Source organism: Falco punctatus (genome assembly GCF_963210335.1).
Source record: "Falco punctatus genome assembly, chromosome: 5".
Taxonomy (NCBI): domain Eukaryota; kingdom Metazoa; phylum Chordata; class Aves; order Falconiformes; family Falconidae; genus Falco; species Falco punctatus.
The window spans coordinates 11,749,403-11,773,462 of record NC_137584.1 but is presented as its reverse complement, the minus strand read 5'-3'; the positions used below and the strand labels follow the sequence as shown (position 1 = coordinate 11,773,462).

Below are 24,060 nucleotides of genomic sequence, written 5' to 3'. Positions count from 1 at the left end.
CCAACCTGACCTTCACTTTGGTGTTCTTATGTGTCTGGGAAACAAAAAAGCATGGTGATGGTTGGTAAATATGCTTTTGATAAAGACCTTTACGAAGAAACCTTCAGAGCTGCTTATCAGCAGTGAACAGCAGCTAGAGATACGCCTCGTTCATTCAGCACCAGTCTGCAAAACCCGCAGTGCCGTAAATCATGACCCGTGTTTATTAATTCCCAGAAGTGCAAATGAAGTTTACAGCAAAGTTCAAAAGTTTCGGAGTATAACTTAGATTCAGACCTGCAGGCCCAGATAGGAATGAACATCTCAGCAGGACTGCATTCACACATCTGTGGTTACAGTGTGTGTGTATGTGGAATGCAACAAAGTAGGGTTCCAGAACAGTTAGGGCTACTTAACCTTAATCGTTGTTGAGAAATTTTCCCTGATATTAAGACAAGTTATTTGCCAGGCAAGCAGATCAAAAACTTTTCAGCAAGTTGTTTCTTGCTGGAAGACGCCGATTTGTTAAAATGAATGCCTTTTGTGGAAGCACGTTGGTTCCAATTATGTTTTTGCCAGCAGGAAAATTTCACATCCAAACCAGTGTGTCTGGTGAGGACTGAGCAGAAGTCCTCCACCCAGAATAACCAGTAGTTGACTCCATGGTTAAAGTTCCTGGTTTGTTGTATGAACATACAAATATGCTCCCAAGTAACTGGTGTTCGGAAACCATTGCCAGATTATCTTCTATGCTTAGGTCACTGTGCTGTCACCTTTTTTCCTGCAGCTTTGAGTCAGAGATGCTGTGACTTGATTCAAAATACTGTACTTAACACGCTGTAGTAGCTTCTCCAAAACCTTTTCTTTGCTCAGGTCGGTTCTTGCCTTCTGCTTCCTTTGGTAGGTCTGGTATTCTGAAAGAAAGAGCACTGATGTCATTTGAATGAGATTGATCTTTTTCCCAGATACAAGCTAGATCTAGGTCACATGTAATAAATCAGATAGCATGTGACATTGCGATCACATTCCTTCAGCTGGGTTTCATTGTCTTAGGCCTGCCAAAGTACAGTGGTGAGATTCACTGTTCTGAGATTTGACTTTCTGGCCAAATATGGCGTGTCAAAACAGTAATTCATTTAAATATCACAGAACACAAGATTTGGTCCATTAATGGAAAAGGCTGCTTTCCCAACAGAGTGGATTCTTAGAAAAAAAACCACAACCCCACCTTATATCTTGTGAAATCTCACTATCTGTGTGTGCAAGTTGGCAGTGCATTCACTCTTGACCCTGCAGGATCACATAAAATGTGTTTATTTTGGATAGTATAATTGCAAAAGCAGACGTTTATGTGTAGCTTTATGATCCTGCTGTCAACAAAGTCTCCTAGCTTATCCCTTCATTATGTGAGCACATTCCACGGAAGACCTAAGACACTTTCTCTGCAAGAGGAAAGAAAGAAAGGATGATTGTATGTTTAGGGTATACGAAAGGCACTTTCCAGAGAAAGGAGTCAAAGAAGCAGTCTTCCCTAGGTGGCCTGCTGAAAGTCATGGAAGAAATACCTCTCTGCTGTCTGCTGGGCTTGGCAAATGCCTCAAAAATTTGGCATGGCCCATGCTTTCTAGAAGAAAAAAAAACACTGAAATCCAGGACTAGCAATGAGGGAGAGGGTTGGAAGGCTCAAGGAGGATGGGTATGGGCAAAGTGGATGGGTGAACGAGATCTCCTTGATCTCTTGGTAGTGTATAGAGAGAGAATGAGGAAAAAAACCTGTTACTCATCACTGAGAATCTGACAGTTTTTTCCACTCAGTGTATTTGTACCGGACTTAGGCTGAACGTTAATCAGTGTAATGGTACTGGAAAAGGTACACTGTGAAACGCACACATATTTCTCCGTTACACTTTGAGTGGATACTAAGTAGTCAAAAAGGGGCAGAAAAATATTGGAGATGATTTCACTGAATTCATGCCCTCAGTCAAGCACATTTGTGCTGCTAGTTGAAAAACAAAAAGGATAGGGAAAGAGAAATCGATTAGAGTATTATAAATGAGTCACTTTTTTGAAACCTGGTGCAGTTGATTGGGTCAGATACTGTTAAAAGCATCTGTCCCATGCAGAAAATTAGCTTTTAGTTTTCTCTTCTTGGGCCTCTCACCAGAACTGGTTGCAGCATGACAAGACTGGACCAGATCTGCCTCTAGCTTTGGCAGCTGCTTCTTAAAAGGGTTAAGAAGAAATGCAGTTGCTTGTTTCATTGATTTAATGCTAGTTTTTGTCCCTACTGGTATAGTAAGAGTGTATAAAGAAGGAGGCTTTAATTATAATAATTATATAATTTAACTCTGTTTTGAAAAAGATTTTTCCTTCCTTGTCATGAGAAATTGGGAAGGGAAAGTCAGACTATAGCAATAATTTATTCCATGAAAATACTAGCTGATTGACCTGTTCAGTATGTGGTTTCAGACATCCTTCATTGGCAGTAAATTCCCATTCATTAGCTTTTTCTGGCAAAAGTTAAAACAGCTTTGTTTCTGTGATGACATATCATTGAGGCACCGCCAGCTTGTCTTCACCAAAATTTCTGCATGCCTTTAACTGGCAGGCTTTCTAGATTGGCTTCATCCTTGGTACTGCCTTCTCCTGCAGAGTAGTTTTACAGGATAAATCTTCGCTGTTGCACGATGGTTGTCCTGAATGGCTGTGCAGGACTGGCTCTGTATTCATACAGCATGCTAAATTCAGTGATGCAAGGCAGGGCAACAGGAATTGTGTGTGTGGATTGAAAGAAAGACCATAACTTTCATATCAAGGAATGAAAGATGTAGCAGCAAAAGCAAAAATCAGAAATTAAAGACTCCTGTTTGCACAGACTTGCTAGCCTATAACTGACTTGCTAACCTGTAACTTGGACAGCCCCCTGTTATACCTTTAAATTTGGACTGACAGTTTTCCATTAGCTGCCAGAAACTGTTGTGAAGGGACTATGGCTTTCCAGAGGCACTCTTCATTCCCTTTATCCCTAGCCAAGCAAAATACATGTTGGGGTCTTGCAAGGGGAGTTATTTGAGCTACTTTCTGGTTTTCTTTTTCTACCAAAACTCAAAGAAGATTCCTCCCTCTGCCCTGCCATGTGTTTTATCTTGATGACAAAGGGAACAGATGATGAATATTAGTTTGTATGTGAAAACTGTGCAAACTTACTGTTGGTGAAAATTACGATTTTGACAAGTAATGTCAACTATTCTTTGATAGTAAATATTTTCTTAGTTTCTTGTATTCGATTTTGTCATTCTAGGGTTTTGAAAGTTGAGCTTTCTGATTCATCACACTGAAGTGCTGAGTCTGCAACCCATTCTCTCGTCCTCTGTCAGAGGTGGTGTCCCATTTGTGCCACAGCAAAGGGATGCTGCAGTTACCATTAACATCGCATCAGGTGTTAGTTAGCCTGAAGCACATTAGAATGTTTTCTCAAAGTTAAATTTCATTTTTTCTGTCTTTTATGGAGTGTAAGTACAGAAGTAGGCTAGAGCAGATGTGTTGAGGCAACTGATCCTATTCATTATCCTGTATCCCGTAGGGACCAGTAGAGAGAGGATGACCAATGAAGGCTACTGGAACAGGGCAAGCATGAAGCGATATCTCAATGCTATGCCCTCTTGCCTTTCATCAATTTGCTATACGGGGCCTTCCCAATCCACAGTTCATCTCTATGTGCTTTCTCTGGCTGGGTAGGTGGTTTCTTGATAGGTTCTTTTTTTCTTCCATAAGTATGTAACTTTTAAAGTATTTCTTAACTTTTAACAACCACAGCTTCTTATGGCAAGTAGTTCTGCAGCTAATGGTGTATTGCATGAACAAGCAGTACCTTTCTCCGCTTGAGTCTGCTGCACGTGTTCTTGTATTTTGATAGAAGGTGTAAGAGTGACTGTGTTGGGTCAGAGCAAAGCTCAGTCTATCCCAGTGTTCTGTTTTCCACAACAGCCAGAAGTGGATGCTCAGGAGAAAGTATAATAAGATAAATACATGTAATACATTACCTGACTGTCTTCTGCCTCGTACCCTGTATTATTTGAGACCTTCAGCTGAAGATAGTTTCTGTGGGCTTAGGAAATTTTGGTTCCATGAAGTTGTCTATTTTGCCCTTGAATGCTTGTACAGTTTAGTATCTGCAGCATCTTGTGGGAAGGAATTCCACAATTTAATCTTGCATTGCATGAAAAACTGTTTTCTATTCATTCATCTTTCCCAATGCAGGTCATTAGTCTATAGACCTTTACTGTGTCCTTCTTCCAACTTCACAGTTTACGTCTGAATTTTCATCTAATTTACCATTTCTTAAATGGTTAACAGATCCAGTAGTAATCAGTTCAAACCCCATTATTATGTACGTAAAATTTCTTTCATTCTGCAACTCTTTGCTACCTCAAATAAATTGGTATAATCAGCAAACTTTATTACATCAGGATTCACCCTATTTTCTGCATCCTGTGTAGATACATTTAATGGTCACCCACTTGTCATCCTCTAGTCTGGTACTAAGGCAGTTTTAAAGAAACACTGCAGGTAATAATTCAGCTATTTCTTTACCTCATCAAATTCAGTTCTGTAGGCAGTACAGCCTGTTTTTTTACTGCATAATATTCTGTCATGGCTGGTAATGTGAGAATGCTGATTGGTGGGCTCTATTCCAGTTGCAGCATTTCTGCTTTGGCTCTTGACAATTTTATAGGATATTGAGATAATCAGGCTATCTCCTAATTATTCAGACCTCTTTTAAGGGCTTCTGATTTTGCCACTCTTCTACAACCGTTTCAAGGATCTTATGCACGTCTACACTAGAAGAATTGGAAACTCTTCAAACTGTGCCTAGCAGATGAGCTTATTTTATATTAATGTCACTGTCCTGCACCGGACATCCTGCCATACTTCTTGGCTCGCTTAGCAGAGCTTGGCATTGTTGAGCACAAGGGGTGAGAGCTCTGTCCTTGGCGTGGACTGAAGACCGTAGCTTTGTCTTTGCACAGATGAACAAGATGATGAAACTGCTTACTTAACTGCAAGGAAACTGTTGTTCTGAGCTTGGAGTACTGTGCTATTCCTCATCTGTTTTGTGTGTATGAATGCTGTGAAATGAAGACTGAAGACAAATTCTGTACATATGCTATGTATTTGCTCTTGCTCTGCTTTCATATACAGCCTGTCTTTTTTAACCCAGTGGGTGTTGCTCTCTGAAGTTTGCCTTTATTCATCCCATTTCACTGTCGGGAAGTAGCTGCACACATTATAAACCAGCAGGCAACTAGGGAGAAAATTGCTGGTTCTCCTCCAGCTCCCTTGTGTTTGCCTCAGTTGTGTCCTGCTAATTATATGGGTTCTCTGCTGCATTACAAAGTCTTCAGAAGGGATAGTTCTTTCGGAGAATTCCTAAGAATCTCATGTGTGTGACTGTCATATAGAAGGCCATGTATATCCTGTCTCCTGGGAGCACTCCCCTGGCACTATAGTGTTAGGAAGTGTTTTAACCACACAGATTCGCTTTAAATATGTAACCTAATGTCTCTACTTGCAATCCACAGCTCAATATTATTTACAACACAAAACACACCGATCAGAGGCTCAGGTCTGTCCGAAAACAAGAAGCCTTTGACTTGAATGTTGATGTAAAGGATGATAAAGATGATAAAAACCATTTGACCTTGAATGTGTGCACAAGGTAGGTAATTTTGTTGAAGCATCTCATACACCTCTTTGTCTGTACATCTTTTAAATGATTTAAAATCAGCTTAACTACCCATTTGTTTGTATGGATTTACCAATGTATGGGATATAAACATATAACTAAAGAGAATAAAGAAATTGCTTTGTAAAACCAGCAGTAGTTAAACTAAGAAGCAATTCCTAAGTCAATAAATAGATCTTTTGTGCAAAATTATTGCTGGCCAGGTGATATCTTTTACTGGTATGCATAAAGGTTGTGGTACCCTAAATATCTGAGGTGCATGGCAGGGTTTGTGTGAAATACAAGAAAATGCTCAAAGGCTTCTTTGGTGCAAGTGCTTCTTAGCTATATGGAGAACTGTGGACAGACTTGAAATCTGAACTGATGTCTTCCACATTCTAACTTCTGGTAGCAGACTGTGACAACTGCCCATTACTCTTACCTTTCATGAATAGAATGCTTTGCTTTTGATCTAGAAGTAGATCTATTTTTTTTGTAAAGAGAGAAGGAAGTTCTGAAGTGCTGAAAGCACCATGGAATAGAAGTAATCATTCTTTGGTCATCTCTGTTAATAAACTTTGCTCAGAACAATTTTGGCAGGAGCCAAAATCCATATTTTGATAAATTCAAATTCATATAAATTTATGATAAATTCAGCTGGGGTTTTGTCTTATTGTGCAAGTATCTTTGTGGTCTTTCATTTACCAGTATGTCTTATGAATATGGTAATGTAATATAATGCAAGCATCGCTCTAGACAAATTCTGTACATATGTACATATTTGAAAGAGGTGATGAGTTTTCCAGTCAGGCTGATGCTATTTCTGCTGAATAAGACAGGCGGGAGGACGGGGGTCCATCTGGGGTGATGTTTCTTGTTCTGTAAATACCTACTAAGAACTGAGCTGAGACTGCTGAAGTATCATGTCAGAGACCACAGAACAGCCACAAGATGTTACCTGGATAGAATTTGCATTAGATGAGAACAGGTGATGATGAACAGTCATATTGCATATTCCTAGGTCAGCCAGCCATTAAATCAGGTTGTTTCTTTGACTGCTTTGCTGCCTCATTTTTAATTGCTGAGAGAGTGTTTAAACATGTATTTCTTTGAAATACATGAAGATGTTTGTTCTCTGGCAGTTTCTTCAGTATGCACTTATTGTGGTTAAGAGCACTGCTTATTTGACGGTAAACCCTATAGAACATTGTATCTATATATTTGTGGGTTTAGTCTTTTACCTTTTATTATCTACAAGGATGTTGAGATGACTACATTCTTTGTATTTTAGGATTTAATCTGTGAATACTTCCTCTAGAAACACTGTTTTCGTCTTGTGACATTTTGATGGGTTCCTTGTAAATGCAAATGCAAGATTTGCAAAGTACCACTTGATGTACTGTGATTACTCTTACATTCATTTCCTCCACATCCTCTTTTTGTTATTTATTTAAACTTTAAACACCATATGCCTGGAACTGTTTTTATGCTCAGTCTACCACAAGGAAGATGTGACTGGAGATGGAGCCTCTAGGTGACACCATTATACAAGTAATCAGCTATAGTGGATATGATTTTAGCACAGAGAGGATTGAGTTAATTTGGGAAATAGCCAGCAGGCACAAAGCCAGAGCCCGGTTTTTATGTGTTTCTGGTAACAAATTCAGTGATACAGATGGTGGGCAAGGACACTAGAATCCATGAGAGCTCTTGAAATAGAATGGGCTTGTTCTCTTTTAAAGTTTTCTGTGAAGTGTCAGCAGCTTTCTACAGTCTAGCACAAATTCCTGACATGTAAAGAGCTTACATGTTGGGTCTGGGATAAGTCTTGGCTGAGCATTCTGATTTTCTGGCTAAGACCTTTGGCTCAGGAGTACAGACAGGAAGGGCTCCATTTCTCTGGGAAGGCACTAGGGTGATGATGTTTTAATTGCAAAGTATTCAAAGGATAGGGGAAAATCTAGTGGCATTATAAAACTGCCCCAGGAGAATATTTGGAACATTAAGATTCATCAACTCTTGTAATGGAAAGTGAACTGGTATAAGTTCTAGTAAGTGTGTTTCTGTTCTTTAGGCTGAGACTTCATCTCTGGTTGCTTAGCTTGATAGACTAGTCATCCTCTTTTTTTTTTTTTTTTCTGCTTATATATTTTATATAATATATGCATTATCTATCTCAAATTCTTTAATTAGTTTCAGGTTGGTCTACTTATAATCTTTACAGCATGATGTGGCTTTCTGGTAGAGAAACCAAAGCAGGCAGATACAGAAAGACTGCTGAAATCTCCACCGGTTTAGCTAGCTGTGGGTATGTGTAGTCAGGTAACAGGCTGCAGCTTTACAATTTTTTTCTTTCTCTAATCTGCAGAATATTCCACCTTTTCACCAGCTTGTTAGTGATTGGTCACGGTCATCTCAACTAGGTATCATTTTTGACAACACTGGAGCAGATGTTGTCTCATTCAAATTGAACTGATTCTTGGTTAGAGAAGCTAACTCACTGTCTGGGAGTCAAATACCCAGGGCTGCCAGTGTCTCCTTTGGTCAGTCTCGTTGCCTGCATACCATTTCCAGGCTTGGGAAACAGCTGATGGTTCTACTCACTGTCTTGTTTATGCTTTCTGTGTACACTAGCTTGGTTGTATTTTCTCCTCTTTTGCATTATCTATGAGAGGGTCTCACACAGCTCTTATATTGCTGAAAGAGCTGAAACACAAAATTTAACTCAAAACATTCTCAGTTCTCTTCAGGTACAAGTTTTAAGTCTTCTTTCTTTCTTTTACTGGTCATTCTTGCATGGTGACTTTTTTTTTTCTTCTTTTTAAAGAGACCGTGGAGTTGAAGAGACAATACCAGGGGCCACCCCCAAGACTGTCTCTCTTCTTTGTTAAGACAGCCAGATCCTCATAATTTCTAGGGATATATCTTACTCACTTCTTGACAATGCCAAGCGTGTTTAGTTACCTGTTGGTATTTTGATAGGCAGCTTGGGTATTTTCCTCCCCTCTTATTAGTAATTATGCAGAAATAATTGCATCCAGTTCCAATTCAGTTATTTGTTTTCAATAGCAGCTACTTTGGCACAGCACATCATCCAACAGATGGTTTCATTTGTTTCTAATCTCATGAGCCAACTGAAGTCAGCAATTGTGCTGTATTTCTTTCAAAGTCATATCTGCATTTAATCAGCCATGCTGCCAGGCTTAACAGCATTGCTTTGAAAGCAAGTCTTCCCTTTTTTTTTTAAACCATCCAGCTCTAGAAAGAATTAGTTTAATAACTTTCAACTACTGTCAAGCCTTTAAAATGAGGATTGGAGAAACTTCTATTCTCGTACAACAAGGCTCATTTACCCTCTGTGCCAAGGGGGTGAAACTCTTCTGCCATTTGCTTCATTTAAAGTAATAATCTTTTGCAGGTATCACTGTAGCACAGACCATAAATATATTTTGATAGTTCTGTTTTGCACCATAGTACGTAAGGCTTGCTCAACAGAGCAAAGCTTTTTAGTCCAGCATCTGATTTTCACATTGGAAGAAGATGTAATGATAAGCAGCATGTATGAAAAAAGAAGGAACTCAACTTACTAAATCTTCTTTTTCCAAAACTGGATGAATAACATAGCTATGCATTTTAAAAATGGAACTTTGAGAAATAATCTGATGATGACTTTATTAATGGAACTATCAATTTGTATGAAGGAAATATAAAGATTTGGGAGACTTTTTTGGTGTATACCTTTACCTCATCCTCCAAAAATGAATAAAAGCAAAACAATGCATCCATAATAGGAAATATTTATATTTCTGTTCAAGAGTTCCTAAGCAGTTTCTTAATTACTTCTTTTATAACGTATTCAATTGCAATATTTCCTGCATATTTGTGATGTAAGCCTGCACTTACAGATGCCAATGAAAAGCTCCTAGTGGTGTCAGTGTGGTCTCTCATACGATTTATGTACTGTAGTTTTCTTAGTGCTAAACCTACTTTTGCATATGTTGAAATTATCAGGCAGAATAATAGAGAAATCAATTATTATATCTTTATTGTTAGAAATTTTCTTGTTGGCATTTTTTTCTGTTTGTTTTTTAAGTATTCTTAAGTGTTATTGCTTCTATAGTTGGGATTTAATGATCAAACAGTTTCTTTGGAGTGGATTACTGGTTTTCTACTAAAAGTTCCTTTGTCTCTGTGTTTTGAAAAGGTACTTGGGTTCCAGCACAGCTCCCAGTAGTGGTATGGTCCTCATGGAGGTTGGCTTACTCAGTGGTTTCTCTGTGTCACCAGATTTCATTCTATTAGACAATACGTTTAAGAAGATGGAAAAGGACAATGGAAAAGTCAATCTATATTTAGACTCTGTAAGTTGAAAATAACAAGAAATGTGTTTGTAGCGATGTTAATCTTGACTCTGCCATTGTTTGGTTTAAATTTGGAAAGACATTGTATTCTTTGGGTAAACTAACATCTGCTATTCACATTGATTTAACAGTTTCACTGTTCTTTTAGCGAGACTGACTGGATAGGTACAACTCAGTTATATTTTTAAGGGGTTTCTAGATTAAGCCTCTTAAAAATCATACATAAGAAGGCAGACATTTCAAGAAGTCTGTAATTTGGCCAAAATTACTACAAATGAGGTAAGCAACTTTATATGCATCCTGACTCCAAGTCTTCAGAAATTAAATGAACTACCACTGAGCTAGAAGTCCTTACCTCTTCCATGAAACCACCATCACCTGGCTTCTCAGGATGTTTCTCTTGTTTTTCTAGCTAAATGAAACACAGGTTTGTGTGGATATTCCGGCTGTGAGAGACTTCAAAGTGGCAAACATCCAAGATGCTTCAGTGACTGTAGTGGACTATTATGAACCTAGTAAGTGTCAGTCATTCCAAACAGATCTCAGTGATTTGGTAGTTTAAAATAAAGTTTCTTTTTGTGGAAATAGGACAAATTTTAGTGAAGACAAAGACACATCAGACTGAAATTTACTTTTTTCATTGAATTGCAACCTTTTTGGACATTGACGTTCCAAATTTTTGTAACAAATAGTAATGTTTGTTTACAACATTATAAACAAATATATGTTTACTGTTCTAATGGATTGGTTCCTCAGCTGGTGTGGATTGTCAGAACTTATTTGTCAGCTTGTATAAATTGGCTTCAATATGGCCCAACAAAATGAAGAAAGAACTTCACTGTGGTTCATTTGCCAAGTTAATGATTATCTTTCAAGTATCTTTTACATCTGTTTCTGGTTTAAACTACGAGTCCTTCACTGGAGAAAATGCAAGTGTTTTGATTTCTATAGTTATGTACAAAAAATGTACATGGGAAAAACTGTTTCAAAGCTGTCTGGGTTGGGTTGGTTTTTTTTTTTTTTTTTTGGTGTAGAGTGTGTTTTAGAGAAAGGCAATGATATACAGAGCTCTTGGGCAAAATGAAAAGCAAAGAAAGATTACAAGCTGCTGGAGAAGATATTAGAGAGGTTTTCATTAGACCAGCCAGCTGAAACATTATTAAGGATTTGGGCTTGGTCTGAGATAAGGCATAAGAAAGTTGTGTAGGCAATTTTCTTCATGTTGGTTTGTTTTAGCACAAGACAAAAGACAACCAAATATGCTATGATGTGTACTACTTTAGCTAGATGAAGATCACATTTATTCTATGTAGGCTGAAATGTTTGATCAGTCATAGAATTTTATACTAAAATAGGAAACTAGGGATGTGACTACACTGTCCATTAATGTAGAGCATGTTTTAAGGCCTAGTGGCTCAGCAAAGTAAAGCAATTTTTGTTTGAGGCAAACATATAACACTTAGAATCTGTGGCAAAAAGGAGTTTCCACATGCTTCAGTTTCTAGGAGAAATGCTCAAGACCTAGTCTTTTTATAAGACTGCTGTTAGATAATGACTATGTGTATTAAAAAGTTGCATATAAATGCACATGCGTAAATATTTTTATTCTATGTAAATACATTTAGTATCCATAAGTTCTCAATTAATAAATCAATATTAATTTAAAGATACTAATTAATATTCTCAAACACTAAAATTTGTGTGACATATTCAGTGCTGCAATAGAAACCTTTGACCTTAAGAAAGAGATTGTTTCAAATACTGTTTCACAAGACACCATTCCTACTATTATGTAGCATAGGCATACTATTGGTCAACGTGATTCTGAGCTTTCTCCTGAGAGAACACCTTCCTATCTAATACAGGAATGTCCTTTTATTTTGGTCTGTTAGTTTCCATCACTCTCATAGTGACCCAAGGTGTATATTTTATGCGATGGTGACAGCCAAATTCATGGCCTGTTCGGAGCGAGGAGATGTCTAAGGAATCCTCATGCTCTGCAGTTTATCTGTGTAGCAGATACTACAGCTGGCATAGGTATAAGGGCTGGCTTGGATGCCAATACAGCAGTGCCAGCAAGGAGATCTGCCGGGGTTAATATACACACACCTGCTGAGCACATTCACATGGCTGCTGCTTCTCTTACCTGACTTTGTTCAGAGCTAGTTGAGTGTCACAGCTGGGTAAGCATTCGGGCCTGTAAAGTTACATCTTTTATTTTTTATGGTTTTTTTTTAATATCTTGGGGCTTGAAAGGAAACTGAATATCATTTCAGTTAAAAAATACTACTTATAAAAAAAAAAAAAAAAAGAAATTGCATGTCCCTAGTTGGAATGAAAACCTCCAAACCAAAAAAAAACAACTGTGGGAAAGAACCTATGCAAAAATTTGTTCAGTGAGCAATTGCTATGCATTGATGTTTTTGAAATGAATACGATTTTCCAGGCTTCTAGTCTTGGCTCTGTAGCAATTCTTCAGGGAACAGGGGAGCAGAATACAGGAGCAGGAGCTAAGTGAGGTGAGCAGTCCCAAATTCAGGGTGCTGAAGCTCCTAAATGTAATAGTGACAGACAAAGCATCAGTTATGAGAGACCTAGCTCTTAAATGTCATAGCCGCTAACCTGCCAGGTAAAACATCCAAATTCCTTTGTCACGGGGGTTGCTTTGTAGGTAGGGGAAAAATTACTTTAAAAATGTTTGACTGAAGTTTGTGAGCACATTGGGTCTCACAGTTGAGATTAGGTCTGTGGAAGTGTGCCTTTCACCAAGCATTTGCCTGAATATACGGAGAACATTTTGATGTTTTGGGAGAAGAACAAAGATTAATGCCTAGGCTTAAACACCCGGTCTGGGAAGTATTTTGCAGTGTATGACAAGATCCGCATCAGAGTTTAGTGCATCCTTTAAAAATGCTTTCTTTGTGAAACTTAATTTGTTGGTCGGTTCTCGGAAGTTCATTAACTAGTGTTAACTAATCTTTCTGAACAGGGAGAAGAGCGGTGAGAAGCTACAATTCAGAAGTAATGCAAAGTATAACCTCTTGTGACTTCTGTGAAAGCGATTGCGGTCTTTGCCACCGAGGTGGTTCTCCAGCCTTGCTTCAGCACTCTTCGTTGGCCTCTTTGTTCTGTGTGCTGTTTGTCCTTCATGTAAACTTGCTGTGCAGTTGGGTGCTGTAAAAGGAAACTGATCATGTTTCACATCTAAAGTTTCCATAAATTATCCAAAGAAAGTTTTATGTTCAGATACCAGCCTGTCTTTAGCGATTACAGTGACCAAACTCCTGCTGCGTTCAGGGAGAGCTGGGCTGGCCCATATGGTGAATTTCTGGCTGTGCCAGAAAACTTCTTTAAGTGTCTGCTGGAAAAACTTTCCAAGTGTTAGTTTCATACTGAAGTTATTTTCTGAAGAAGCACAGAATTACCAAGAAAGCAGTCAGAAAATACAAACCTAGCTCCATGTTCCTACTCCCTTTTTCCCTCAACTTTAAATTGTGCTTTGTTTTTTTAGGGGTGTATGTTAGTTTACTGTGCTTTTCTGAAACACTAGCTGCCTCTCTGTTGGGTTGTTGGTAAGCAGAGCTTGGTATAGAGCTTGGTTTGTTCTGTTCTGCAGCCATGACACAACATTAATACTGAATTTAGCTGTATGCTCTCATGGGGAATAATATGAAAAGGAGCTGGCTTCAGAGCAGATCCAAGAGCCAGAAAGTGCTGCATTCGCAAACTGCTGAACACTCCAGAAAATTGTCAGTCATCTTTTATCGTTACGAGAAGCTAGGTGGATTTTTTTGCCAATACATAAGCTAATCATGTTTGAAAATAAGGCCTCGGGATGTTCTCATGCATTTTACTCTGAAAGGCTTTTACTGTAAGTGTATCAAAGATGGAGTCTATGTTTGAGACTTCATTTTGCTGGGGTTATTCAGAAGCAAACCTAATTCTCTTTCTGTGTGAGAGTGCTGGTGTCCACTGGCATATTTATGGCCAGCAGGATGAAGATTGCTTTGATCCTTTCCTGATTTTTGGAAGTCTTCTAGAAATGTTGCTCTGGGGCATCATTTATGTCTTACATTTGCGGTGTTGTCTCGTCAACAATTTAAATGGCGTAACTCTAAGCAGCTACTTACTGCTGTCTGTGCCACGTTAGCTGGTTGGCCCCGACTGCCATCTCTGCATGCAACTCCTGTTGTTGGTTGGTGGGAGAGGCTTTTAGGAGATGTGGGCTGCACATGCATTCAGTCCAGCAAAACAATTGACGTGCTTGCTTAACTTTAAGCACATCCTCGTATGCTTAAGTGCTTTGCTGAAGTAGGTGGGGGAGACAGACGGCGAGGAGCAGCAGGCACTTTTACACCCAAACCTGCTCTTTGCACATCAGGAGAATTACAGGTCTTTGTGAATGTAGAAATGCGTGAGCTTGGGACCTCTTCCCTCCTGAGGGAGTGTATGAACCTCTTCCCTGTCTGGCAAGCCGATGTTTCCTTCTTGGACATTGCCTGTGATATCTAATGCTTACTTTTTGATAAGGAAGCCAAGCCGGTAACAGTCCTGGTTACTGAAGTGAAGTTAATAGCTGTCGTGCCAACTAACACAGGTAGAAATTCTAAGGCTATTGATTCCCTGTCATACCTTTTTGAGACGGAATGTGTATGTGTGCACATGTAATAATATGGCACTTTCCTTGAGCAATTTCTAATTGTTACTCAAATTTTGCTACTGCTTAAAATATATATTTTTGTATTTTATGCTGATCTGTACTTTTGTTTACAAAGGAAGTTAGTGCATGGGAGCATGGGAAAAGGCTTCAACTTCCTGAACTAGGTGCCTTCTAATACCAAGGTATAGGTTTTTAACTCCAAAACGAGTTTAGGTGGGGTTGTTTACTTCAGCTGTATTGAGAAGTTTTTTCACAAACCTGGGATTCTGTTCTGTCTCTCTGGCAGACCTTAGTCCTGGTTCTTTGTATACAGTCAGTTCACGCTTTTCAGTTGTCTTTGGGTGCCCTTTGGATCTAGCTGCTTGAATTAGTGCCTTAACATGAGCACCTGTGCTGCTCTGACCCACATGAAGTAAGATCATATTTATTGAAATCCAAAGCACTACTTAGTGAATGGGATACAGGATCTGACCTTCTGTAAGTCATGCCCATGGTTACGCGGCTCCAAAGCTAATAGAAACTGAGATACAAACTGAAACACATCTTTGTGTCTCATATCCTTTATTCACATATGGGAGCATAGATTAAATTGTGCCAAGTTTAAGATCTGGAAAACATTCACACTCTAATCTGGGATATGTTTCACTGTGGGTTTGATTTCTTGGTGGCCTATGAAAGCAGGTTTTCTTTTGCCTTTGGGGACAGCAGTCTTGATGTGTCATTTGCCTTCATTTAATATAATTTCAAGAACCCAAAGCGCACGTACTTTCAGGTTTTAATATATGTAGAACTTCTAAAGGGACATTGATACCTGATTAATGTTGGGATAAAGAGGCTTATGTTCTAGGCAAGATGTACTGGAGATGAACTAGTCCTTTGCAGTAGATAGTAGGAATAAATTAGTTTTATTTTGCAGGCAGTCCCAGCTTCCTGAATATCCTCCAGAAAAATGGATTTAAGCTGCTCAGCCTAATTTCAGATAATGCAGCTTTTATTAGTATTCCCTTACATTTATTTCTGAGACAAACAACACATGTTTTTAAATTTCTCTAGGCTGCCTTGCACACCCTACTAAGAAGCATCAGTCATAATGCACCATGCCATGGAAATTGTCTGAGTCAGTGAACAAACATCCTCTTTTATTTTATTTTTTTCTATACGGCAGGCGTATATTACAGACATCCAAATCTGCCTCTGTACTAAGCTATTTTAAAGGAGCATGGTACATTGTATGACTTTAAAGAAATATTTACACCAGGTGGCCTTTAACATCCCTACACTGATGCCTTCAGTCACTTTGTAGTTGCGGCTATTGCTTTGAATGAGTTGCAGATGATACATTTTGTCTTGTGTGTTGGCAGTGAATGGAACAGAGGAAAGGGAACATTATGTGGCATAGTGACTTTTTTTTTTTTGTTTTCCTTATCATTGCGTAGAAACCTTTTACACGAATGCTCAGCATATTTTTTTTTTTCTTTTAACTGCTCTGTAAAGTCAGGTTTGATGATAGAGGGGCCATGCTCCCACTGAAGTTACTAGGAAATCTTTCAGCAGAAAATCTTCAGTAACTCTTTAGGAACAAGGTCTTTAAGGAGTGGTGCTAGAAGTAGTCAGGAAAAAGGTATTTTGTGATGGAGGCTTCATGTTGCACTGCCCGAACATTTCTGTGTGGTTGCTGTTTCTTTGAAATCTGAGCATTGTCCAGTACTTCCCATGCCCTTTTCAGCCGTATGCTTTCAATGGATGTGGTCTGTGCAGGGCCATTAATGTGCTAATAAAGCAGTAAGAAATAGTCATTTAGTTAGGATTGGCTTCATAACAAAACCATAATGCATTTTAATGGATCTCCCCCCCCGCCCCAGATTCTACCTTTGCTGTCATCCATGATCTTAGCTGAAGTTTTCTTTACAAGTTTCTCTGTGGGTGTCACCTAGAAGCCTTCTATACCACACGTTGTACTGACCAGCCAACAAGTGCTGCCTAACAGTTATACAGCACCTTGGAGTCTGTGTGCTGGGCCAGCTCAGTGGCTGCTTTGTTGCCCAGTGTGGCGCTGCCATGCTGTCCTGTGCTTCACAAGCAGGAGCCTGTGGCTTGTGCACATGAATAATAAAAGGGGGAGCGGCCAGACTGATGCAGGAGAAACATAAAAGCCAAGGTCCAACGTTACGTGCCTCAATTTTGCCTTGAAAGTCACTGTTGAAAATTGAACCTAAGATTCAAAAATTGGTTTTATTCACTTTTCAAAATACTATCCTAGCGATATTTCTCCAAATGTGTTGTTCAAGTTAGTATGAATATTGGCAACATTTGGTTTAAGCAGATTCCTGTAGAAAGCATATATATATATACACATAGCCATTATATAGGCTCCAGGGTACTACAGTGTGCAATGTATGTGCAGTTAAAAAACATACAAGGTCTTCACAAAGTGCCCAAACCAACAGCATTGTGTGATGCTCTGTTTTTCAAAATACACAGGCTTTTAGGGAAGATTATATTTGGGAAGCAACTGGTGCCCAATGGCATAATTTTTCTATCTCAAATACTGAGAAAGAGTATGCAGTTTTAATTCTAATGGCCAATAATATTTCTGTTACAGCCTTTCTTCTTCTACCATAAATCTTTATACAGTGAACCATCTTTATGTGTTTAGTCCTCTTAAATACATAGGAGATTTCAAAATTAGATTTCTCACTAGTAATTTGTCCATAAAATATAACAGCAGTTATGTGATCGGGTCTTTTGAGGAGTTATTAGATTCTCCTTTTCCCCATGTCAAAATATTTGAATTCAGTGTTTTTTCTTATTCAGTTTATTGAATTTTTGTTTGCCACTTGGAAATAGCATTGCACTGATGCTATTCTATGCAATAAAGTCTGACAGTGTGCAGTATCAGATCAATTCAGTGATTTTTTTTCCTAATGGATAGTTCATTATTTTCAGATGTGTATTAATTGCTTATGTACTACAGTTCTGTCACCAGAACTCCAGTGTTAGTATTTCTCTGTAATTTCAAATCATACACTTTATTTCTGTATTTCTTAGTGGTTAATCAAAAGCTTCATCAGCCTTGCTCAGATCTTATGATGTTACATTATGAATTAATTTTTTTTGTTGTGTTTTTTAGTACTGTTAGGTTGGGTGGGATACTGATATGAGGAGGAAAATATAAAAAATGCTGTCTCAAGGGAATTATCATATAAGCAGGTGTAATGTACCATACATTAGCTATCCTACTGGCTGTTGCATCTCTTCTTTTTTCAAATCAGACACTAAGAAATTTGAACTAACATTCTTGGCTGCCTTAAGACTTAGTCAGATACCCACTTTGATCTAGTTTAGGATAATCATATGCATTTCCACTTTTGATCGAATCAGAAATTGGTAGAAAAAGAATGCTTTTATGAGCTGTCTTGAGCAAAGGTGAACTAACATGCCAGCTATGCAAATTGCTTCTTTCTTTTCAAATAATAAAACGAATGTTAAGGAACTAGACTGTTCCACAGGATTTTCAAAAACTGTCATTGATTTATTTTTCTTCAAATAAAGTTTTCAATAGCTATTTTTGAATTCTATTAAAGATGACTTTTAATAATATCAAGTGTTTGCTTGTTTAACAATACAGCTTCCTGCACTAGAACACAGCTTCTGTACGCTGTCAACCACTACCCATCCTCACCGCGTCTTAGAGGCTGCCTCACCTGCGTGTTAAAGCTCATAATCCAAAGCGATGCAGCAGTGGTTTCCGTGGTCAGGCTGGTAAGCATGACCCTGCAGATCATTGAGTGGGACTTTTCTGACAAGGGGTCACCTCATTTTAAAAGCATACTGCTTGATTCAACATGAAGTTATAGGAAGCTTTGCTGTTACCTTTGGCAGAAGTAGCATAAATAGTCTTATCTGATGAGCTCAGTTCAGGCCGGCCCGTGGTGTTCGTGGAGAACCTCAGGAACTGTACTGGTTCTGTGGACAGGAGCAAACCTTTTAGATAAAGAGCCCATTGCTGTCCAGGGACTGAAGTGGCTGTAAAAGAGCTCCAGGAAAACTTTATGCTAAAGTATTTTATAAAAACTCAATTGATGTGCAGATTATTATTTTTTTGGGGGGTGAACTGCTATTTTAACTGTCATTTTTCATGCTTTGGAAGTTTGGCCCCCGTGGCGCTACTTTTCCCTAATTCTCCTCACAGTTCTCTTGCTGTTCCTCCGGCCTGCCCTTGGAAGGGCTTCCTGGCCTGTTTCAGCTTTGAGGTCAGGATCTGCTCAGCCTTGCTCACTTCTTTTACCCTGACCTCTCAGTGATCTTGCCCATGAGCTCAGTAGCCGTCCCTGTGCTGTCTCACAGGTCTGCCCTTTCCTTCAGAGCTTTTGTTGCCTGTGAAGACTGAAATCGTTTTCAGTTTCACTTATGGATGAATAGCTACCAACTCAAACTCAGGGTGGATAAAAGGGACACTTGGGACTTGTTCAGCACAGATTTGTGAAGCTGAAATCATGTTTAGCCGACCTGATAGCTTTCCATGATATGGAGATTGGCTGCATGGATGAGAAGAAACATTGGATGTTTATGTAGACTTCAGTAAGGCTTTCTCTCATAAAATCCTCATAGATAAACTGATGAAAGTATGAGCTAAATGTGTTGTCACTGAGGTGGACTTAAAACTGGCTGAACAGCTAGACTGGAAGGGTTACGATCAGCAGCACAAAGCCCAGCTGCAGAGCAGTCCCTGGTGGCGTACCTCCGGGGTCGATACATGCATGATGCTTGGCATGCTCTTACATGCACTTATAAAGCTGTATCGCTGCTCTCCTGCTGCACGGGGCTGGCATCAGCCAGCAACTAAGCACCTACCAGCTGCTCACTTGCTTCTCACCCGCAGCAGGATGGGGGAGAGAATGAGGAGGGCAAAGAGAGAAGAACTCATGGGTTGAGGTAAAGACAGTTTAATCGGGGAAGGGGAAAAAAAGGGCGGGGGGTGTGGGGTGTGGTGGGAAGGAAAAACAAGTGATACAAAGGCAATCACTGACCACCTCCCATCAGCAGACCGATGCCCAGCCAGTGTTTGAGCAACAGCTACTTTGGAAAGTACCTCCAGTTTTATCGCCGATCATGACATTCTGTGGTATGGAACATGCCTTTGGTCAGTTTGGGTCAACTGTCCAGCTGTGTCCTCTCCCAAGCTCTCGCTCACTTCCAGCCTACCTGCTAGGAGGGCAGCACGAGGAATAGAGATGGCCTTGATGGAGCTAAAACATTGGTGTGTTATCTGCACTGCTTTGGTCACAAATCTGATACGCAGCACCGAATGGGCTACTCTGAAGAAAAACTGTCCCAGCTGGATCAGTACACCTACGAGCCCTTCCAGCAGGTCTGCTTTGCTGTGATTTTTCATGTGACGGTGTGTGTGAGCCTGACAAGCCTTGTGATCCCATGGAGCTGAGAGCTATTGTGATGACCAACATCTTGCGGTTTCTTGTGTCCTCTGCCTCTGTGTATCTGCTGCTGTCTCTTCCCTTCTAGTGAGATTGCAAGACTCTTGCCATCTAGGTGATGCCTGCCTTTTCCTGTGTTGGCACAAGTTTGTTGCAATGGGGTCTCTCACTGTATGTGCCAATAACATCCTTTTATGGGGAAATACAGTAAAGCCTAAGAGTATAAATTCGGAAATATTTTATTTTGATACAGTTTAAAATACCTCACGTATTGAGTTTGTGTAGCAAAGTTTTGGTAGTGGGGGAGCTATGGGGGTGGCTTCTGTGAGAAGGTGCCAGAAGCTTCCCCCGTGTCCAATGGAGCCAAAGCCAGCCAGCTCCAAGATGGATCCACCGTTGGCCAAGGCTGAACGCATCAGTGATGGTGGCAGCATCTCTGGGATAATGTATTTAAGGGGGGGAAAAACTCTCCACTTGTGCAATAGAAACTGCAGTGGGAAAGAGGAGTGAGAACACGTGAGAGCAGCAGCTCTGCAGACCCCCAGCCCAGTGCAGAAGGAAGGGGAGTGGCTGCTCCAGGCGGTGGAGCAGCCCATGGTGCAGCCCATGGTGAGGCAGGCTGTGCCCTGCAGCCCGTGGAGGTCCATGGTGGAGCAGGTATCCACCTGCAGCCCGTGGAGGTCCATGGTGGAGCAGGTATCCACCTGCAGCCCGTGGAGGTCCATGGTGGAGCAGGTATCCACCTGCAGCCCGTGCAGGACCCCACACCGGAGCAGGTGGATCCCGAAGGGGGCTGTGACCCGAGGGAAGCCTGTGCTGGAGCAGGGTCCTGGCAGGACCTGTGGCCCCTGCAGAGAGGAGCCCAGGCTGGAGCAGGGTTGCTGGCAGGGCTTGTGACCCCGTGGGAGGGACCCAGGCTGGAGCAGTGAGTGAAGAGCTGCAGCCCGTGGGAAGGACTCACATGGAGAGGTTCATGGAGGACTGTGTCCCATGGGAGGGACCCAGGCTGGAGCCGGGCAGAGTGTGAGGACCCTGCCCCTGAGGGGGAAGGGGCGGCAGAGACAGCGTGTGATGGACTGACCCCAGCCCCCGTTGCCCATCCCCCTGCGCTGCTGGGGGGAGAAGGCAGAGAAAATCAAGAGTGAAGTTGGGCCTGGGAAGAAGGGAGGCGTGGAGGGAAGGTGTTAGGATTTGTTTTTATTTTCTCATTGCCCTACTCTGATTTGATCGGTAACAAATGAAATGAATTTTTCCCCAAGTCGAGTCTGTTTTGCCCATGACAGTAATGGCTGAGGGATCTCCCTGCCCTTATCTCAACCCACGAGACTCTATATTCTCTCCCCCCTGCCCAGCTGAGGAGGGCAGTGACAGAGAAACTACGGCGGGCGCCTGGAATCCATCTGGGGTCAGCCCACTGCACCTCAGTTGTACAGGTCAAGAACCCACAGAAGTAAAATTACTGTGTTTGTTAGCTTTGAAAAAAATCCCATTCTATAATTTCTTTTTCTCACCTAGAACTCTCCCTGAAATCCCCCGGCCTTGTAGAAAATACACCTATTTCCAGATGGCAGCAGATGATAAAAGATACAGAGTGATTCAGTCTTGTTTCTTGCTTTTTTCCTCCCATATGTGTAACTGCTTTAAGAGCTGCAGGTTTGTGGGTTTGTAGTTTTTGCCCAGAATGAGAAGATAATAAAGCAATAAAAATGCTTAATCTTATTGCCATATGTTTCAGCTGTGTGCTCTTATTCTTAACACATAACTTATGGTGGCGTTCATTTAATAGAAAAGCACTTCCCAAAGTGGAAGATGGTTTCATGTTTTCTCTGTTTTCTCAAAACATTTTCCCTAACGCTCAAGACATTTGCCTGATGTCTGCCATTTGTTCTTGCTGCCTTTCAGCCTCCTTTCTCCCCGTTATTAGCACATTAGGGACTAAGGAGTGGTAATCTTTAATGGCAACAAGAACTGCAGCAGGCTGTGACTGCTGAATGTGAAGAATATAAATTTCTAATAATATAAAATGGTGGATGCTGATTGCAGTCTTTGCGTGCTCTGCAAACTATCCTTTTCTTGTTTTCCCTTTGATTCCTTCCATCTGAGTTTACTCCATGTAGCTAGTGTGTTGCTGCAGTCCCGGTAAACACATTACAGTCCTGAGGGGTGACAGGACTGTGACCTTAAGGGAACAACTGAGGAGGGGAATATTCCTATAATGTCTAAATAATTGATGGAAGGACATGGGTTTCTGAAAAGGGTAAGTCAGAGCACCTAAATTATGTCCCGATTTATTTATTTATTGTGTTTCTGCTATAGAGGGATCCTAAGGAGACTGATATCTTAGTGACAGTGTCTTAAGGGTCTTCAAGCTCCGTAAGTTAGGGGAGAGATGAACTATACCTGTAAGGAGAAGGAAGGGTTAGTTATGAGCCACCAGTGCAACCTTTGGCTTCTCCTGGGAGTGACGCAAGTCCCTGGCATGATATGGAAAGTCCTGGGACTCTGTCAGAGGTAGAGCAGCCTCTGAGCAAGACGTGCTCGTGAGACATGGAGCTGCTTTGTACAGTGACCACCTTTGTGGTAAGACTTTTTCCATGTGAAAAAAAAATAATGCAATCTAACACAGGCATGACTTCCAGGGTTGATTTTACCTCTGAGCATACTGTGACCAAGTACAGCTGTGCTTACCTGGGCAAGAGGAGTTAAACCCTAATGCATCAGAGTTTAAGCTAGCCTTGATTTGTGAGAGACTAGGAATAAATTTGACGTAATAAGTATTGTGCAGCTAAATTTTCATACCTTTGGAAGCATCCTCTGCTGGTTTCATGACTGGGCTGGATGTGTTTCTGCTGTTGTCTGCTATAATGCCCTTCTAGTGCAAGGATCCCTGGATGGAATTGGCACTTACGATCTTCTTCTGGACTTTGAAAGCCTTATAATAACTGACTGTTGCAGTGGAGGAAGGATTATCTTTTGAATCTTCAGAAGAGGAAGTTACTGAATTAGGTTTCACAGGGATGTGTTGGGGTCCTGTTTGGAAAGCTAGAAAAGAGCCTTATTAAATTTGCAGGCAGCAATAGGCTGGGGGGGGGGGGGACTTCCAGCACTGCAGAGAATTCAAGTTGACCTTGAGAAAATGCAGAAATGCTCTGGAAACATTAGTTCCACTTTAACAGAGATAAGAGCAAAGCTGTGTGCTCAGGAAAGACAGTTCTGAGCTGCACAGATGCAGAGTGGGGAATGACTAACAAGGTAGAAATTCTGCTGAAGAAGGGCCGGGATGCGAACGGATCGTTCACGGAACGCAGGCCAAGCTATCGCATCTGACATTTATCAAGCCATCGCAAAAGAAGCCAATGTGCTGGGCTGTGTAAACAGGAGTGTTGTCTGGAAAGCGGTGCCTTCTCCATCCAGCGTTGCTGCAGTCTCACTGGAGTAGCTGCTCCTGCGTGGGCACAGTACTCCAGCTGTGCACAAGGGGCTCCAAATGGAAGTGGCAGCTGAAATGATCAGGGACCTCACAGGTGAGATGTATGAGGAAGGGGTTGAAGGAACCAGTGGTTTAAGCTACAGAAGAGACAGCAGAGGTTAACGTGATAACAGTTTATCACAGAGGTTATTATGATAGTGGTAAAAGTAGTAAAGAGATTTAAATATCAGCAAGAAGCAGTAAGTGTAGGTATTAATAAAAAGAGTCAAAGGATCTTGAACACTTAAGTTTCTGAAAATAGCTTGTAGGCTAAATAACACCAAGGGAGCCTAAGGAATGAAATCCAACTATTGTAGCTGGGCAACCAAAAGGCTGCGAAGCCTGATAGTGGGGCTTTTAAACAGTTCGGTATAAATGAGCTATAAAAGCCTGTCCCACACTGGGAGACCAGCAAAGGCCAATGTAAGACA

The 24,060-nt window shown here is 40.7% G+C and overlaps 1 protein-coding gene across 2 annotated transcripts in view; it reads left to right on the top strand.

Moving 5' to 3' along the window:
• Window positions 1-18,325, top strand: part of CD109 (CD109 molecule) — a 98,763-nt gene extending 80,438 nt beyond the window's left edge. For both annotated transcript variants that reach the window (XM_080388710.1, XM_080388709.1), the window contains 4 exons: window positions 5,562-5,698; window positions 9,909-10,065; window positions 10,478-10,580; window positions 13,055-18,325. In XM_080388710.1, coding sequence (XP_080244836.1) covers window positions 5,562-5,698; window positions 9,909-10,065; window positions 10,478-10,580; window positions 13,055-13,245 — 588 coding nt within the window. In that variant the 3' untranslated portion in view covers window positions 13,246-18,325. The remainder of the gene's footprint in view (window positions 1-5,561; window positions 5,699-9,908; window positions 10,066-10,477; window positions 10,581-13,054) is intronic.
• The last annotated feature ends 5,735 nt before the right edge of the window (window positions 18,326-24,060 follow it).